This window comes from Salvia miltiorrhiza, chromosome 7, assembly GCF_028751815.1.
Source record: "Salvia miltiorrhiza cultivar Shanhuang (shh) chromosome 7, IMPLAD_Smil_shh, whole genome shotgun sequence".
In the NCBI taxonomy this organism is placed as follows: Eukaryota; Viridiplantae; Streptophyta; class Magnoliopsida; order Lamiales; family Lamiaceae; genus Salvia; species Salvia miltiorrhiza.
In genome coordinates, this window is record NC_080393.1 from 23,838,407 (window position 1) to 23,858,977 (window position 20,571).

The following is a 20,571-nucleotide window of genomic DNA, read 5'->3' on the forward strand; positions in this document are numbered from 1 at the left end:
CGGGGTGCCCAAATAAATTGTCACGGATAACGGATCCCAATTTATCAGTGCAGACTTCCAAGATTTTTGCAAGTTCTGGAATATAAAGCTCAATTTTTCAACACCAAGGTATCCCCAAGCAAACGGACAAGCAGAGTCTTCCAACAAGACCATCATGAGCATCCTGAAGAAACGACTAGAAAAAGCCAAGGGAAGATGGGCAGATGAGCTACCTGGCATGCTCTGGTCTTACCGAACAACTACAAGATCATCAACAGGAGAAACGCCATTCTCTCTTGCTTATGGAATGGAGGCAATAATTCCAACTGAAAGCGAAGTGCCCACCGCCAGATACGAACTGACAACGGAGGATGAAAACCAAGAGGCTATGTGCCACGAATTAGACTTCATCGATGAGAAACGGAACAGAGCAAACATGCGACTAGCCTCGTATCAACAAAGTATTGCCCGACATTACAACAAACACATCTGTACCCGCATGTTCAAACCCGGCGACTGGGTGTTACGAAAGGTGTTCCAGAACACCAAGGAGACAAGAGCAGGCAAACTAGGCCCAAATTGGGAGGGACCATATCTGATCACTAAAGTGGTTGGGCATGGAGCATACAAACTACAAACGACAGACGGACGTGACATCAACAATAGCTGGAACGCTATCCATCTCAAACAGTATCACACTTGAACTCTACACTTCTACTATACTTCTATTTTCTTAAAGGTCTCACGAGACTCACTCAACCTACTATACAACTACTGACCTTTCCATGCAGGTCAGAACTACATTTGGGCTTGATCCCTTTAAAGGGTATGTAGGCAGCTCCAAGGAGCGCAACCCCCACCCCCCCTCAACCCCTACCCTTTCACAACTGCCATCTTCAGCATGTTGAATATATGATTGGACAAGATCCATCCTATCAACCATACACCCACATGCTTCCATAAGTTACAAACAACTTCACAATATGATCAATACTTAGGAAAATCAACTCAATATCAAATATCACAACTTCATAACATTTAAGGGTTCAAACCCTCCAACTGGTCAGCTATGCCAAAAAATTCAACAATACAACGACAACACTAAATTTGAGTCTAGTCTCCAAATCAACTAAGACCCAAACTGGGGGACAAATCAACATAGAAATCCGTACAGATAATCTTGAAAAAACCAAATACAACCAAACATATCAAGTTTGAGCAAGTCTACATAACGATAAAGATAAAACACCAATCAGGAATCAGTGGAACCATGGGAAACGCCGGCAGCATCCTCGGCATCCAATCGACCAAGAGTATCGGCTAACTCATTAGCCTCGGCAGCCGCCTGGGCCTGGATAGCAACAGCCTTCTCAGCCCTTTATTGCAACAGATTCTCCATCTCAAGGATACACCTATCTATATCCCACTCACCCGACTTACCATCACGAAACTCTTGATAAATCTCACCGCGAGTCAAGACCTCTGCCTCTAACCCAACATCCTCCATCATACTCCTCAACTGTACGATCTCAGACTCAAGATCCCTCACCCGAGCACTGACAGCCTCCAAATTCTCAAGTGCTTCATGAAGCTTCCTAGCATCTTGCTCATGGGATGCCATTTGTTCCCGCAAGCCCTTAATCACATTGTCCAATTCGACCTTGCACTTCTTCAAATCACGATTCTCCTTCCTACAGTCGACCTGCTCGGCACGAAGTTTCGTCAGTTGTTTCTCAAGCTCCTTCACCTTGTCTCCCAAGTAAAGGATACCCCGTGTACCCTACAAGACATAGAACAATCAACACGATAAGTTGTTACAATTTGAACAAAAAAGAAAATGAACGACACAAAGAAGAAGAAGCAACATAACCCTACCAAAAATGAATGGGAAACGATAGCCTCCATAGCCGAGTCATAGCCAGCAGCATCCAACCGAGCACGATCCTCAAGCAGCGGAGCACAAGGCGTATAAGCAGCAGCATCCACAGGGAACTTCATAATGGTTGAGCCACCAGACTGATCAGAGACGACGGATGAAGCGGATCGCTTGCCCCTCCCGACAAGTGAGGGTAGAGACACCGCGTCCAAGAGATCAGTCGTCGGTTCCTCACTTGAGCTAACCATAACTTTCTTTTTCTTCTGTTGGATGCGCTCATACGCAGCCCGACTGCCTTTTGGTTTGTAGAATGGAAGGTCTGCCATCGCTTGGTCTACAAATACGCGCTCAGCAGGGGTCAATTCAAATAATAATGGAAAACCTTCCACTTCACGACCTTGCCTTAGAATTTCCAAAGCTCTAGCTAATAGAGCAATACGAAATCGAGCACGACTAGGTGGATGAACAATACCTTCGGTACGAATAGGAATCTCACACCACAAAGAAGAACCCCTAAGATTGTCCTCCGACAAGATCACCCGCCAGTCACGATCTCCCTCCGGGAATGAATAAAACCTTTGTGCCCTTTCCGGTAACCCGCATATAACTGGAAGACTCCTGTTGATCCGACCTGCATATTAGAGAAATGATGCCTTATTAGATAACAATTTTATAACAACACACTTCATAACAACAAATAAACCAAAATACTCACGCGGCTTGGACCAAGCAGACGGAACTTTGTAACCGTCTTGAACCCCTAAAGCCTCGACACTGATAAAAAAATATTTTTCCTTCCATCTTGTAGGATCCTCCGGAAGGTTAGTAATAAGCAGTGGGGCATCAGAGCGGGAGTTAAACTGGCAACGACCCTTATCTATATGGGCCTCACTCAGCTGGTAAGCATACAATACATCAAATATATTGATGTCAAAACCTTCCGTTCCGCAAACAGTTCCGCGGCCAGTGGGATCCTCCAAGTATTAGGCATTAGTTGACTCGGAGAAATTCGATAGTAGTTACAAAGCTCAACCACCAGACGGGGGAGTGGAAGGCGAAGACCCAAAATGAAGGGAAGCTCGTACATACAGACCATACCCTCAACATCCCAATTGGGGCGAAGTGATGTATCGGGAGCATGCAAACTTGCCCACTCTGGGATACTATAAGCCCAACGGATCCAACGCAATTGATCCTCAGAATTTATCTTAGAAGCACGATTGCTTTTTGGAAGAGTGCCATCTATCTTTTGGGAACCCACAATGGGACCAAAACTATTCACCCCAAACCCGACTCCGGATTTTTTAGCAGGCAACTTAGCCCAACTTGACCCAACCACATTTCCCGTAATGGCAAGACACATCGCGCTCTCTCCATCACCAAATATCCTAACGGAACTACCCGACGAACCCGTGTGGTCCCCACTTCGGTAAGACATATCAGACATCCTATAAAGCAGCAAGTTTGAGTTTAAAAGAGCCCCACGGCTACCGACCGACCAACCAAGCAACAACAAATAAGCACATATTATAGCCAAGACGCAACTCATCGAACAAGCATGACAAACTAACAGTCACATCCAAGCCAACTATCCACAAGCACATATCAAACTACAATTCAATCCAACCAAACGGACAAATACAAAAAGTTGTAGCAACAAAACAAATAATGTAACCAATATCCAACCCGACGGAGGCTAGGTCATAAACATTCAACATATATAATCAAAGCTATAAACAATAAACGACGAATCAAGCTGAGTCAAAGCAAAATACGACAAAAATATGAAAACGGCATGCTCATAAAAACTTAACGAAAATACGAAGAATATTCAAAGAACCTCAAGAACATTCAAAGTAAGTGAAAGAAAACCAACCTCTTGGAACTCTCCTCCAAAAATCTTCACTCTAGAATCTACAAGCTCTTCAAGTCCTCCAAAAATCCAACGAAAATAAAGCGTGTCAAATGGGAAATGAACTTTAAATAGTTTAAATTCTCACCACAAAGCTTATTAGATTGAGCTTACCCCAACATGCACGAGCTTGCAAGGTTGCACATACACGTCACTCTCATTGTTGATGTATTCGACGTCGCCTCGGGTTCGTCTCGTTGAAACCTACAAATAAGCCAACGAAAGCTTCACCTCGATGATCAAACAACCGGGCATAATAAAACTCCCAATAACTTGACTAACTCTACGTATGGAAAATTTTATTTGAAAGCATGAGTGAAGTATACCCTACACGTTATAAGTGTTCATCCAATCCGACAATGCAGTTCTAGCTTATTTTACTCTATGTACCTAACACTTCAATATCAAAGCAACAAGATACACCCTTCAAAATTCAGCCAACCCGTCAAGTTAACTCCACCCAACCTGACAATACAAAATAAATCTGATGTAGAATGGAGCAAACTCTATCTACCCATCCTACCGACACATTGCATTTGAGGCAAACACAACCCTACATGTATATTGAGAAATAAACCTCAAGCCGATAGATACACATTAGTTACAGACTATCTTGCTTCTAATATCAGCTTTCCCAATTATCCAACCCATCCAACCACTTGTGGCTTTTGTTTAGCTGCCAACTAGCTCTCACGTCTACCCTACACTACAATACCCGATGGCAAATCCAAGATTACAAAAAAAAAAAAAAAAAAAAAAATAGAGTAAGCTTTCATGTGCAGGCATACAACGTTAAGTTTAATGCAAAGAAACCCAACCTATCCTATCCTACTCTATCAAAGATTACATGCAAAGAAAATAAAATTTTCGTATGTAGAGCAATGTGTCAGACTCGCCAACTGTAGCTTGAAAAAGTACTAAAGCCTACTCTGTGAAATGAAATAAGAAAGCAATCTCGAATGACAGGTTAGTGAAATTGCCAGCAAATGTTAATTTTGTGATATTCACATTATTTATTTATTTGTGGTGCATTTCTCTCTCATCAAATTTAAAAGGTGCTTCCTGATTTAGTTATGGGCTCCCAAATATATATATATATATATATATATATATATATATATATATATATATATATATACACCGAACAAAAAAAAAAAAATAGTGCTACATATTCATGAATAATCCACCGCCCAACTCATTATGTTGAGCTATAAATTGTTTAAGGTGATTATTATTTTCATCATGGGTCCCCAATATGTTATATATGTGATGTGAACGAAAAGTTTGATTTGATTAATCACTTAACCTTATTTGCTCATAATTTTCGCTTAAGACCAATTAAATTGAGCAATGACTTATTTTATACATTTATTTTCTGATCTCGCCTTGGATTATCGAAAGCACGGGCCCAATTATGTTGGTCCATTCTAGTAGCTCTAATAGCGTCCGAAATATTTTAAATTACCTTATCTAATAAATTTTTGACAAAGGTCACGCTGGATTTTCATCAAACAAATCTCTAATCGAAAATAATCCAATTAGAGATTGGGGGACAAACTGTATTGGGCAAAATTCGTATCAGGCCCAAATGAATTTATTCGGCCCAACTAGATGATCCAATCGGATGGGTCAGATTCGATCCATATCGAAAGTCCAAATTTAGGCCCATAGACATACAGGTTCGTCATGTCAAACCCTAGAAAGGGCTGCTACTTGGTGAAGAGGAAAAGAAAATAGGCATCGTGGGAGATCTTCTCCTAAAATTTCGGAGCAGTTAGGGTGGAACTTAAGATGAGAAGCAACCCTAGCCGCCAAGGGACTAGTATATATACAACCCGACTAGGTCAGACGACCCATCCAATCATTCATACTCTAATCACTGCTACCTGCATTGATACTCTACACGATTTGCTTTCTTGCTCAATTAATCCGCTTCCACGCTCTCACGGTCTGAAGTTCAGAACAACCCTGACCTGTCAGGCTGACTAGTCCGACCAACCGGACCGACTACTTCAACCTTACTCTATCATTTCATTAATTTTACGTTTTATTATTATTTTTACGAATTCCGTTAAATATCTTTTATTGTTGAACTGACTTGAGCGTCGGAGACCCTTCCATCGACACCCCCACCGGTGTTCCTAGAAGGGCTCTAACGTGTTTGTGGTTCTCAGGTTGCTAGTGCCCGCCGATCCGGACGTACCTGACTTCCAATTTCGTGGTTGTTGGATCCATCCCCAACAATTATGATTTTATAATTCATTTTAGGCGAGGCGCGCAAGACTTAATCTTTAATTACTTCACACGTGACAAAGAGAAGATTAAGGTGGGGTTATAACGTTGCATTTAACATTTATCCTTATTATACGTTTTACTCAATTTATATGTGTGAGAAGTAGACAGAGCCTTCGGGCTATGAGACAGAAAGTTATAACCTACGGGTTATATGAGACAGAAAGTTATAGCCTACGGGTTATATGAGACAGAATGTAATGACCCGACTTTTTATTAAGGATTATATACTTTTAAATTACTGATTTAAGGATTGATTATGGTAATTAGGGATCAGCATCCATTAATAAAATACGAACTTATATGAATTTGATAATTTATATATGTGATGATTTATTTTTTTTATTTTCAATAGATGATGCACTCAAAATATATTTTGAGTCCATTAATTTATTGTGGAGAATTTAACACTGAAGTGTTAAATATGAATCTTTTATCGATTGTTTACTTAAGCCCATGAGTAATTTAATTTATGTTAGAGGCAAGCTCAAGTGAATTTTATGCTTCAATGAGAATTAGGCTTATATATCTTAATGTGTTTATATGAGATTAAGCACATATGGTTCTCATTCATCCACATCCCTCTCATTCTTCTATTAAACCAATCACCAATACGTTCACAATTTTCTTCACCTACTACTTCACAATTTTCTTCACCAATACGTTCACAATTTTCTTCACCAATACGTTCACAATTTTCTTCACCTACTACTTCACAATTTTCTTCACCTACTACTTCACAATTTTCTTCACCAATACGTTCACAATTTTCTTCACCAATACGTTCACAATTTTCTTCACCTACTACTTCACAATTTTCTTCACCTCTAAAGTCAATCTCCAAATAGAATTTTGCTTCTTTAAAACCTATTCCACTATCTCAACTCACCCATTCCCACCTCTGCAGCAAGTTTTATAAAGTAATAGAGTGAAGATTATTCATCTCATTCAATTCTTCTTCACAATTGGCTTCTAATCTATGCCATATATAAAATCTGCAGAGACTAATACCATACACCTATTCAAGGTATTCCCGTTTCTATTATATTATGTGAAATTTCTGGGGTATAGATGGGAGTGTGGTGAATATTTGTACAAAGTTTCATGTTATTTGAACTTCGTTTACTACCCTTTTAAAATTTGAGAAGTCTACTGCCCGTATCTGTTGAAACTGTCGTGAGGCAGATGATTAAGTTAACTATTTCAGTAACCATATGTTGATATTTAGCTCTCAAATTTTTATGGTATAAATTTATATGCGTTATCTATCTGCATATAAAATTTGGGGTCATTCCGGAAACGTTTGCTATTTTTCAAAGATCTGGACTTTCAGTTGGCAGAAACTGCCGAATCTGGTAGGCGATGGGAAAATCGCTATATCTCTTAAACTACTTGGAGTTTTTCAACACACTTTTTTTTCAATTAAACTAGACTCAAAGAGGTTTCTATTGAAATAAAATTCGACTCCATACGAGTTCGGAGTAAAAGCAGTTTATTAGTTGAAGTTGAATCTATACAGTTTTGTTGAGATGGAAATGATTCAAAATAATTCCTATTAAGGATTTTAAAGTTTTATTGTTGATAAAATATCACTTTTAGTTTATAAATGAGCTATTGATGTGTATGTATATATATTGGAGATTGGCATTATTAAATGGGGAAAAGGAAAACGTTTTATGTTTATAGAATTATTCTTTATTTATAATAGATAAATAAATGAATAAAATGGAATTTCCTACATCCTCAAAGGTACATGAAGTATTTTGATAAAGGAAGAACGATTGTATATGAGTTAGATATAGTCGTTTAAGGAAATATGGGTAGTTAGAGAAATGAGTGAATAAGTGATTCACTGCATTTGTTGTTAGCTTTTCTATTATTCACTCGAACACATGTTTTCGTGTTATCAAAGGTTCAAATAAACAAAAGCGTCTGAGTAACCTATCGCGCTAAGGAAAGAGAATCGTTGTCTTAAGTAGCAAAACACTGCAATCAGGTGGGCATTACTTTTACTATACGTATATAGAGATCCCCTGCGTGTCGTAGGCCTCTTATACGAATGAATGCATGAGATGATTTAACTGTTAATTTCAGTTTTATATATATCTATCAAATGAGTTTAATGTTACATTTGAGCAAGTTATTTCGTTACAAAATATTTGAGTTAAAGTTATTTCAAGTATTGTCTTGCCATAAAATGTTTAAATTTTAGTATGATATCTATCTGCTTTGGCTTTGCCAATGATGCAATCGAATTCGGGTCCTGAGCAGTTGATAGCTATCCTGCCAGGGCTAGTGTACACCAGTGACCGTGAGTCATCTAGCGGGTTGGCCGGTCAAGTGACCGTGAGAGGTGGCCACTTCTCCGGCACACAGTTCCAGATATGATAGATTACAAGAGAACTTAGTCTGCAGACGAACTTTAAGAATCACAAATGAACTTAGTAAGCTTGGGCCTTTTTAGCGAAAAACTCCCTTGCTGTACTGTTTATGATGGCATGACAATTTACAGTTTTGAAGCATGTATTTTTATACCTAGGCATACGTGCCCACTGAGTGCTTTTGTACTCAGCCCTGCATATGTTTTCTAAATGTGCAGGTTGAGCTGATGTGATGATGGTGCTGCAATGAGCGGAGTCTCCAGGGTTGTTAATAAATAGTTAACCTGTCTAGAATATGTCTTCATACATATGTCTAGCTACTTTCCGCTGCAAGATGTTGTTGATGTTATAGTATGTTATGTCATACTTTGAGTCTTAAGAGAATGGTTTCATATGATGTATAACTTGATTAATGATATTAATTAAGTTTTATGTTGTCTTTCATAGACTATTTTCAATTGAGTATTCATGAATAAAAATGATGAGTTTTATTAAGATGAGTAAGTTTTACGGCTATAAATGACGCCCCTTTTCTTCCCCTTCTTCTTTAACCCCATCCCTAGTCGTAGATCACTCGGCTTAACTATCCTTAGTTAGGGCGGGCTGTGACAAAGTGGTATCAGAGCGAAGGAAAGCTCTGAATTAGAAGTCTTGAGTTTAGTCTAGAATGAGTCGCTAGACTAATAGTTATTAACAACCGTGAGCTCAGCGCACCATCACACCAGGCTCAACGAGGTATGTAAAATTTCAAAGTTTATTTGACGTTAAATTTTGAAGAGCATGATGTTGAGGTTATATGATGAGTTATGATGTGATGTATTTGAGATGTTTTGTGATGAGAATTGTTTGAGCAGTTGTGATAAGTCACGATGATTTAGATGAAGGAATCTAATGTCATTGTTAAGAGAGATTTTTTTTTTTTTACTAAGTAGAAGGATGAAATGAGAACTTAGAGCTAAAGCTTGAGAGAATTAGCAATTGCTTTAAGTACTTGTTGGTTTGAGTTATGAGTTTGAGTTATGAGCTTGAGTATAATAGCATGATTAATGATGAGTTATTAGCATGCTGCAATGAGATATTGTACGATATGTTGAGTTATTTTGTGACGCGAGTTTTGCTCACGCAACCTTAATGGTACTTGAGGAGGTATCATGAGCCATAGTCTTTGGAGATGGCTTTGAGAGAGAATTGTTGAGTTGTCTTACTGAGTCACGATGATTTAGATTAAGGGATCTAATATCATTGTTTAGAGAGATTCCCTACTAAGTAAAGACGGGACGAGATGAGAATTTAGATGTTTTGAGCTTGAGTTTTAAGATAACAGTACTACTTAATAGGAGTTTTGCTAAGTTATATTTTGTTTATTTTTGTTGATGGAGCCAAGTAGAGTTAGTTCCTAGAGTCACCTTTAAGTTCTCCTTATAGGTTGGCCAGGACTGTTGGCACTGCACGAAAGTGGACTGTTGTGAGATCGAACTCAGGAAAGATCGGATACGAGGACGAGGCGTACAGTATGTGGTACAGAGATACCCTAGCAGATTTTCAAACACATGTTCATAGACTATGAAAGGATGAAAGCCTTATGGTTGTTACTAGACTGGATGGCATCGTGCACCTAGTCCCCGTGCTACCAATCGAGTGGTAGGATTGAGCAAGGAAGAAAGCCACTCAATATGATGGGACATGTCGTCTTGAGCATTGGACCCACAGGAGATGGGATTTGTTACAGATACCCAGATTTTCTATGCGGATCTACTGACCGGATGCTTGTTTTCTACCAGGGACTCTAGAAGAGTGTAGTAGATATCGAGTCGATCCTTGAGTATCAGTTACCAAAGATGATAAAATGATAAACGATAATGAGTATGAGAAGTAGCCGAGGAGGGCTAGAGTTGATGAGGATGAGAAGAGAAGTCGATGTAGGCTAGAGCTAAGGATGATCTTGAGAGTATGCGCGGTACACCCTCGTTTTTGATTAGTTGCAATTACATTGCGATGTATATAACTTACTTAGGAGATACTGGTACTTGAGATTTTGACATGATGATAGATAAGCATGCGAATATAGTACCCTACTGATGTTAAATAGATGGATGTTCCTAGTGTGCTAAAGTAGCAACTAGATGAGTTAACTGGTAGCAATTACTGTAAGAGGTCCAGACCGAGACATAGTACTATTAATGGTGTCGGTTTAGAAGGGACATTACGATAGATACTATGGTTTTGTAGGGTTTATATAACCCCTTTATGTAAGTCCTCTAAAAAGAGGCATTCTACTGATGGATATATTAGGTTGACCAGAGTGGTCTTTTTGTTAGCATTTCGTGAGTGCTTATTGCCTTACAGATGAATGTTAAGGTGACCGTGAGGGTTTCCTTAAAGTTGAGTTAGTAAATTGAACTTGAGTTTTGAGGATGCTTAGAGCGTTGGTCGAGTTGAGTTTTCCTTTTGTGATTTCAAAAATGCCTCAAAGATGTCATCAAGAGTGTGATGTGAAAGATAGGCGGGATAATTCTCTGCCACCACCACCGCAACATGAGAGGAGAGTCAAAAAAATATTGAACTTTCGAAACAAGAGTCTAGAACATAGGACCCTGAGTTTAAGCTTTTAGCTTGCTGGTGTGAACTTAAGTTTTGTTATGTATAGTATGATGAGAATTTAGAAGACCCAGAATTACCAAGTTCGGGATGATGTTTCCCGTGTAACTGGGAAGTGATTATGTTGGACCTGGCCAGTCCACATGATCCAAATCTCAGTAGACGTCTTTTGGGTTTATAAACCCCTGTATTTCAACTTCAGTTTAAAAAAAAAAAAAAAAAAAATCAGATGGGTTCTCACTCTAGGTCATTTTGTTCGACTTGGTAGTTACTCCTTTCTACCCTCTGGTTATTTATTTGAGTCTCTTGAACAAATTTTCTGCAGCACTTTATATCATTCGAGATTTGAGCCTTTGCAACTTTTGAGTTGTTCTAGTAGATTCTTTTGAGGTATACGACTAAGAAGTGTTAGTATATTGACTTAGTAAGTCACCCAAACTATAGCATGGTTAATTGACTTTCAGTTGTGTCTAAATTAGTTGAGATTAGTATTTCTCCTCTGATTATTATCGACCACTCCTTTTGTTAACAATTTATAGTACAAACCGTAAGGTTGAGAATAAGGACTTGAGTTATTTTGTCTATGCTGATTTCACGATGGAATCATGGAAAAAATGTTACACATGTGATATGAGAAAAGGAATGTATTGATGATCGTTTTTTTTTTTTGTTAAAAATAGAATGTCTGGTAGATGAGAAGCTAGAAACGAGGTGGGGACAGAAATGAACCATCACGAAAGATGGATGAACTTTTTCTCGAGTAAAGATTGTTTTATCAATGAAACTAAGAATCCAGTTGAGGGTAAACTCTAGATTAAGACGATGAAGAGAATCTTTGATTTTCTTTGTACCGCACCAGAACGACTTCATATGTTGCATTCCAGTTGACTAGATCTACAGATTTTGGTGGGAGGCCAAAAGAAAAGCAATGACTCAAGAATGTTAGCAAACTTGTCTTAGTAAGACTATAAGACGGACACATATTACATATTTTTTTTATATCTGCGATAAGTGGAAAGAAACGAAAATGTTCAACCTCAAGCAAAACAAGATGTCTATGACCAAGTACGACCAGATTTGCTGCGACATATCCGTTATGCCCCACAATAGGTGGACATCGATGAATAGATGCTGAAGAAGTTTCGACCTGGCCTAAAGTATGAGATAAGAATGGCATTCGCCAACCACGGTGAGTTTACGTACTTTGAATTACTCAACAAAACTCTAGACGCCAAGGTAGTTATGCTCGGGGATCAACCGACACAAATTCAAACTGAACAAAGTGGTCAAGACATGAAAAAAAAAAAAAAAAACTTTTCACCCGTAGAAGGGATAACGGTAGTAACGCGTAGTTATATGAACCTGTAATTGAATGTAAGATCACTTAAGGTGGTAGCGAATAACTTGATGTTATACCAATATAGAACGTAGATGTAACCCTAGGAATGGACTGGTTAGCTGAGAATTATATGCTACGATTTATGCATTAAATGAGAAATCTCCTTCAAACCTTCAAGAATAGACGCATTAAGTTTTCAAGAGATAAGTATAAGGAGAGAATATCAGTTATTTCATACATACAAGCCATGAAGGTGATAAATAAGAAACATTACCAAGTTTTCCTTGTATACCTAAACGGATGAGCTAGCACAGAAAGGACAGCTGAGGACGTAGAAGTTATACGTGAATTTCATTATGATTATCCGGAGAACTTACCAAGACTGCCACCCAATAGATAAGTAGAATTTACCATCGACCTAGTACCAGGATCGACACGTGTATCAAAAGCATCGAACAAGATTACTCCAAGGGAGTTGGAGAACCTAGAGATCCAATTGCAGAAAACGACTAGACCTAAGTTTAATCATGTCTAGTGCATTCCCATCAGGAGCGCATATTTTGTATGTTATGAAGAAGTATGGTACTTTAAAAAGGCGCACAGATAATAGAGCGTGGAACAAATTAATACTCAAGAATAAATATCCTTTAGTGAGGGTAGATGAATTGTTTGACCAACTCAAAGGTGCAAATGTGTTTTCCAAGATCGATTGAGGATCGGATGTCATCACCCAAGACAACTTTTAGAACGGGTTATGACCACTACAAGTTTGTAGTTGTGCCATTCAGGCTAACAAATGCCCAGATATATTCATGGGCATCATTGATAGAGTATTCTACCTTCACCTGGATAAGTTCGTCTTAGTGACTCCAAGAATGAAGATGAACATAAGGAACATTTAGGGACCATGTACAAAAGTACTATTGGGTGAACGAATTTATGCCAAATCAGTAGGTGTGAGTTTTGCTCAAGAAAGTGGCATTTTCTGGAACATATTGAATGATTTGAGTTTATATATGTGTTTATATTTATTAAATATTGCACGTATAATTTACTTAGATTAATTTAAACACCAAGGTTCAGATTTGATGAAGGCCGTGAGTCATAAGGCCAGAGACGAGCGATGCTCGATTTTAATTGAGTTATTTTGAGCATGCCAATGTGTTTAGTTAAAAATATTTGTATTTAAATTTTTGGAATTTATTTCCATTAAATACAAATTTTCTAACTATTCGATGATTTATTAAGTTGAGATATGTGGAGTATGTGAAGTCATGTAAGTGAACTAGCAGTGCATATGAGTTAATGCTATGTTAGTAAGACTATATGAATTATTTGAGTATTTATGAGATGAGCATGATTAGTAAGTTATTGAGCTTTTTGAATTACATGAGAAATGCATATAAAATGGCTAAGTATGAGAAATTAGCATGGATTAGATTTATTAGTTTAAATGAGGTAAATAAATTAGAGAAGCATGTTAATTAATTATAGTTGGAATTTAGTATTTAATTACAAAGTCCGAGATTTAATCGAGAACTATGAGCATGATAAATTGTTAAGATATAAATTATTATTTGAGTTTGATATCGATTATGTGTCTAAATGGAGTGAGTGTGAGAGTTATGAATAACGCACATAAATGTTGGTATCTGACACTCGAACAATTGGTGTCGAGTATAAATGATAGTTTACTGATAAAGAGTTTTGATGATTTTGAATTGTAGTGCTAGAAATTCTAAAACCTGATAAGGAATTTGTAGTAGCTGATGAGACAAAGAGGATGGGTTGAACCCGAAAAAGATTATGATTTTGGTATTAACCATCACATGGACAAGACCAATGTAGTAGATGTTACAGTGAGCCGGAAGGCCTCGTCTAAGATGTGATAAGATGATGATAGAAGTGATTAAACCACCCAGCTTGAGGAAAATTGTGGTAGGAGCACGAAGGAAGGATGAGAAGTTAAGAGTAAGAATAAGGATAAGAAGTTTCAAGAATTACCACGAGGAATCAAATAATGCTATCTTCTTTGAAGGGAAGATATGCATCTCCATGACAATGAACTTAAGAATAAGATAAAGCCACGACACCCTTATACTATCACCAGGAAGTACTAAGATGTATTAAGATCTAGAAAAAAAATTCTAGTTAGGAGGAATGAAACGAGATGTAACCTCATTTGTTGAGATATGTCTTGCGTGCTAGCAAGTGAAGGTTTTATAACATATCATATTGTTACTTTGAGTATTTGAGCTCATAAAGTCTAGCTTAAAATCGTGTTTGGGACAAACCGAACCCTTAACGAACTAATGGATTTGTCGAGATTGATTTTTCGAATCCTTAAGACTTAAGCAAAGGTTGTCACGAAAGGGGGTAGTCAATGCCCACATGACTCGAGATTCCTTCAATGAATGAATAAAAGTTTATAACGGCATTTTAAGCTAACTGCTTACATGCTCGAAATGGTGGGTCTCCTTACAAACTGTTTAAGTTGCTTTAGGAATACTTTAGAGATATTAGTCGTTATAGTTCCGCTTAAATGACATAGAAATTACTAATAAGGTATGTTAAGGACGACTGAGCTAAACCGGGGTGAAAGCTGAGAACATGTTTTTGCCACTCATTGTGAGAGATATAATACCAGTTATCAATCGACTATCGATAGGTTGGCAAATGAGGCGTTACACGTGAGAAAATATAGATCACCACTTTGTTGGGATGAAATGACTAGATGATTGAAATCATCCGTCAAAATTTGATAGTGAATAAAATAGGGGCCATGATTGACAGAGTCATATGTTGACAAATGACAAATTGACCTATGATGTGAAAGTGGAGAGATAATTTCCATAAAAGTTTCTCCATCAAGAGAAATCATTGGACTCAATGTGAAGGGTAAACCTAAACCCCGTTTTATAGGCTCATACGAGATTGTAGAAAGGATAGGCCCAATAACTTACTGTTTGGCGTTAGCGCTAAGCTTTGAGAATGTGCGTAATGTATCCCATGTGTCGCAATTAGAGAAAAATGTTTACGATTCAAAACATATGATCCATAAGAACAACATTGTTATTAGTCAATATTTGAGTCACGAAGGAAGATCCAAATCTATCTTAGATCGGGAAGTTCAGGTACTAAGGACTAAGTCGATACCGATAGTAAGGGACCTATGAATATAACATGGTCAAGAATAGACTACGGTCTAACAAGAAAGTGAAGTACTCAGAGTTGTTTTCTGCGGTACAAATTTCGGGACGAAATTTCTTTTAAGGGGGATAGTATGTAATGACCCGACTTTTTATTAAGGATTATATACTTTTAAATTACTGATTTAAGGATTGATTATGGTAATTAGGGATCAGCATCCATTAATAAAATACGAACTTATATGAATTTGATAATTTATATATGTGATGATTTATTTTTTTTATTTTCAATAGATGATGCACTCAAAATATATTTTGAGTCCATTAATTTATTGTGGAGAATTTAACACTGAAGTGTTAAATATGAATCTTTTATCGATTGTTTACTTAAGCCCATGAGTAATTTAATTTATGTTAGAGGCAAGCTCAAGTGAATTTTATGCTTCAATGAGAATTAGGCTTATATATCTTAATGTGTTTATATGAGATTAAGCACATATGGTTCTCATTCATCCACATCCCTCTCATTCTTCTATTAAACCAATCACCAATACGTTCACAATTTTCTTCACCTACTACTTCACAATTTTCTTCACCAATACGTTCACAATTTTCTTCACCAATACGTTCACAATTTTCTTCACCTACTACTTCACAATTTTCTTCACCTACTACTTCACAATTTTCTTCACCAATACGTTCACAATTTTCTTCACCAATACGTTCACAATTTTCTTCACCTACTACTTCACAATTTTCTTCACCTCTAAAGTCAATCTCCAAATAGAATTTTGCTTCTTTAAAACCTATTCCACTATCTCAACTCACCCATTCCCACCTCTGCAGCAAGTTTTATAAAGTAATAGAGTGAAGATTATTCATCTCATTCAATTCTTCTTCACAATTGGCTTCTAATCTATGCCATATATAAAATCTGCAGAGACTAATACCATACACCTATTCAAGGTATTCCCGTTTCTATTATATTATGTGAAATTTCTGGGGTATAGATGGGAGTGTGGTGAATATTTGTACAAAGTTTCATGTTATTTGAACTTCGTTTACTACCCTTTTAAAATTTGAGAAGTCTACTGCCCGTATCTGTTGAAACTGTCGTGAGGCAGATGATTAAGTTAACTATTTCAGTAACCATATGTTGATATTTAGCTCTCAAATTTTTATGGTATAAATTTATATGCGTTATCTATCTGCATATAAAATTTGGGGTCATTCCGGAAACGTTTGCTATTTTTCAAAGATCTGGACTTTCAGTTGGCAGAAACTGCCGAATCTGGTAGGCGATGGGAAAATCGCTATATCTCTTAAACTACTTGGAGTTTTTCAACACACTTTTTTTTCAATTAAACTAGACTCAAAGAGGTTTCTATTGAAATAAAATTCGACTCCATACGAGTTCGGAGTAAAAGCAGTTTATTAGTTGAAGTTGAATCTATACAGTTTTGTTGAGATGGAAATGATTCAAAATAATTCCTATTAAGGATTTTAAGTTTTATTGTTGATAAAATATCACTTTTAGTTTATAAATGAGCTATTGATGTGTATGTATATATATTGGAGATTGGCATTATTAAATGGGGAAAAGGAAAACGTTTTATGTTTATAGAATTATTCTTTATTTATAATAGATAAATAAATGAATAAAATGGAATTTCCTACATCCTCAAAGGTACATGAAGTATTTTGATAAAGGAAGAACGATTGTATATGAGTTAGATATAGTCGTTTAAGGAAATATGGGTAGTTAGAGAAATGAGTGAATAAGTGATTCACTGCATTTGTTGTTAGCTTTTCTATTATTCACTCGAACACATGTTTTCGTGTTATCAAAGGTTCAAATAAACAAAAGCGTCTGAGTAACCTATCGCGCTAAGGAAAGAGAATCGTTGTCTTAAGTAGCAAAACACTGCAATCAGGTGGGCATTACTTTTACTATACGTATATAGAGATCCCCTGCGTGTCGTAGGCCTCTTATACGAATGAATGCATGAGATGATTTAACTGTTAATTTCAGTTTTATATATATCTATCAAATGAGTTTAATGTTACATTTGAGCAAGTTATTTCGTTACAAAATATTTGAGTTAAAGTTATTTCAAGTATTGTCTTGCCATAAAATGTTTAAATTTTAGTATGATATCTATCTGCTTTGGCTTTGCCAATGATGCAATCGAATTCGGGTCCTGAGCAGTTGATAGCTATCCTGCCAGGGCTAGTGTACACCAGTGACCGTGAGTCATCTAGCGGGTTGGCCGGTCAAGTGACCGTGAGAGGTGGCCACCTCTCCGGCACACAGTTCCAGATATGATAGATTACAAGAGAACTTAGTCTGCAGACGAACTTTAAGAATCACAAATGAACTTAGTAAGCTTGGGCCTTTTTAGCGAAAAACTCCCTTGCTGTACTGTTTATGATGGCATGACAATTTACAGTTTTGAAGCATGTATTTTTATACCTAGGCATACGTGCCCACTGAGTGCTTTTGTACTCAGCCCTGCATATGTTTTCTAAATGTGCAGGTTGAGCTGATGTGATGATGGTGCTGCAATGAGCGGAGTCTCCAGGGTTGTTAATAAATAGTTAACCTGTCTAGAATATGTCTTCATACATATGTCTAGCTACTTTCCGCTGCAAGATGTTGTTGATGTTATAGTATGTTATGTCATACTTTGAGTCTTAAGAGAATGGTTTCATATGATGTATAACTTGATTAATGATATTAATTAAGTTTTATGCTGTCTTTCATAGACTATTTTCAATTGAGTATTCATGAATAAAAATGATGAGTTTTATTAAGATGAGTAAGTTTTACGGCTATAAATGACGCCCCTTTTCTTCCCCTTCTTCTTTAACCCCATCCCTAGTCGTAGATCACTCGGCTTAACTATCCTTAGTTAGGGCGGGCTGTGACACAGAAAGTTATAGCCTACGGGCTATATGAGACAGAAAGTTATAGCCTACGGGTTATATGAAACAGAAAGTTATAGCCTACGGGCTATATGAGACAGAAAGTTATATAGCCTTCGGGCTAAGAGACAGAAAGTTATTGCTTTCGGGCAATATGAAAGAGCAGACAGTTTTCATTGCACTTATATTTTGTTGTGATTCTTATAATATGGATAAATGCACCCCACTGAGTTTATTGTACTCACCCCAAAACAATATCTTTTTCAGGAGATGACTCGGGCGATGAGAGGCAGGGCGAGTGATGGTCAAGATAAAAGAAGAATAATGTTTTATTTTCAATTGGAATAAAGACTCAGTTTATGATGTTTATTTACATTTCTCAGTTGGATTTGAGTTTTAGTTATTTAAGTATTGAAATCTTATTATTTTTATTCAAAGTACTTCTTTTTATTTAATAAGAAAATTGGGGCGTCACAATTAACCTTCTAATTAGGCTCTAATCTATATATATATATATATATATATATATATATATATATATATATATATATATATAAGTAAAATAAATCCTATCCTGGGTGGCGTCGTATAATCACTCCATTCTAATTTTCCTCAATTCTCATTCATTCTTATTTTTTCTAAATTTTTAATCAATTTACATCTCTAAAAATCATGAATATCTAAAATTACAAGATAAATTCCAATGATTCGTGTATCTAATCAACGCCACCCCTTAAAATTTGATTTATTGTATTTTTTAATAATTAATTTGAACGTGGTTATAGGAATATTTAATTTGGTTAATTTGGTAGTAATGATTTTTTCAATAATTAATTTGGATATTATTTTAAAATTCGATCCATCACATTTTTTTACTAATAACTAATTTGGTAGCACTGGTTATGGGAAGATTTTATTAGGTTAATTTGGTAGCAATGTTATAAAATTTCACTTTCATGTATTATGTTATTTTAATTTTTAGATTTTTTATTTTTATAACTTCAAACTTATAAATTTGGATTAAATAATTTATGATTGTTATCACAATTTTTACCAAATAAGAAATTGACTCAAATATAGATAAGTCCTATCAGAAGAAGAATCCTTTGATAAATTAACTATTCTTATATTTTTTTCTATAAAAATGTGTATAATTAATTTTATTTATTTCACCTTCTATTTCTAGATATGTATATTTTACGCGCGTACCACTCTACCAACACATATAATCACTCCATTCTAATTTTCCTCAATTCTCATGCATTCTTATTTTTTCTAAACTTTTAATCAATTTTCATATCTAAAAACCATTAAATATCTAAAAATCATTATATTAATATTGTACATTTTTTTATTTTTTTCTATACTTTTTTGTTTATTATATGACTTTAAATCGTCATATTAACTTTTTAATTTTATAATTGTGATTACAATAGCAATTCAAAAATAGATCAAATTTAAATTAGGCAGTTAAATGGACAAAGCGAGAAAAAGATTTTTTCATAAAAATCATCTTTCATGTTCCTTCGTCAAATAAGAAAATGTATCAACTTAAGATGCTATTGAATCACGTCAGAGGCACAACGTGTTACAATGATTTTAGAAAGGTGAACCTGAAAGACAATTATAAGGAATCATGCTACATAATGGTTTCCTAGAAGATGACAAAGAGCGTAATTTATCCATTTTAATTTTTTGTGTTGTTTAATATTAATATTTATTTTTTAATGTCAAATTTTTATTGATATGATAATTAATTATTGTAACAATTTATATTTCATTATTTAGATATTTATAAATTTAAACGACTTCAGGTAGTAAGCGAGTATCAGGAGGACAAACAATAAAATTATTTTTTAATCAGATATGATATGAGTACGACTGTACGAGTATATAAATTCTAAACATGTTTCGTAAATTATATAATTTTCTAATTTATGAAATTGGATAACACGAGTTTTAAGAAATGTTTATTTGATAGTGTGTTGAGTAGAGAAAGGTACCGGCCACTTTTGAATTGTGAGGTTATTAATTATAGTTATTAATTGTAGAGAAAAGTATCAGCCACTTTTATTATTTAGGTATTATTAATTTTTACTTTGTAATGTTTTGATTTTCAA

The 20,571-nt window shown here is 36.0% G+C and overlaps 1 protein-coding gene and 2 long non-coding RNA genes across 3 annotated transcripts; 2 read left to right on the plus strand and 1 right to left on the minus strand.

Moving 5' to 3' along the window:
* Window positions 1-1,104: 1,104 nt before the first annotated feature.
* Window positions 1,105-2,467, minus strand: LOC130993591 (uncharacterized). The gene is made up of 2 exons (XM_057918526.1): window positions 1,855-2,467; window positions 1,105-1,759 (listed from the first exon to the last, which is right to left on the minus strand). The coding sequence occupies exons 1-2, from the start codon at window positions 2,179-2,181 to the stop codon at window positions 1,358-1,360; spliced, it is 729 nt and encodes a 242-aa protein (XP_057774509.1). The 5' UTR covers window positions 2,182-2,467; the 3' UTR covers window positions 1,105-1,357.
* A 4,312-nt stretch (window positions 2,468-6,779) lies between these two features.
* On the plus strand, window positions 6,780-8,861 carry LOC130993592 (uncharacterized). Its single transcript, XR_009091718.1, has 3 exons — window positions 6,780-7,086; window positions 7,972-8,055; window positions 8,659-8,861. It is a non-coding gene; the product is annotated as an uncharacterized LOC130993592 (long non-coding RNA).
* A 7,324-nt stretch (window positions 8,862-16,185) lies between these two features.
* Window positions 16,186-18,289, plus strand: LOC130993593 (uncharacterized). Its single transcript, XR_009091719.1, has 3 exons — window positions 16,186-16,492; window positions 17,377-17,460; window positions 18,064-18,289. It is a non-coding gene; the product is annotated as an uncharacterized LOC130993593 (long non-coding RNA).
* Window positions 18,290-20,571: the final 2,282 nt, after the last annotated feature.

Bases quoted from the DNA above. Each gene is read 5' to 3' on its own strand.
- LOC130993591 (XM_057918526.1), bottom strand. From the start codon at position 2,181: ATGGCAGACCTTCCATTCTACAAACCAAAAGGCAGTCGGGCTGCGTAT. The intron at 1,760-1,854 runs GTAGGGTTATGT...TATGTCTTGTAG, and splicing joins TCGTTTCCCATTCATTTTTG to GGTACACGGGGTATCCTTTA.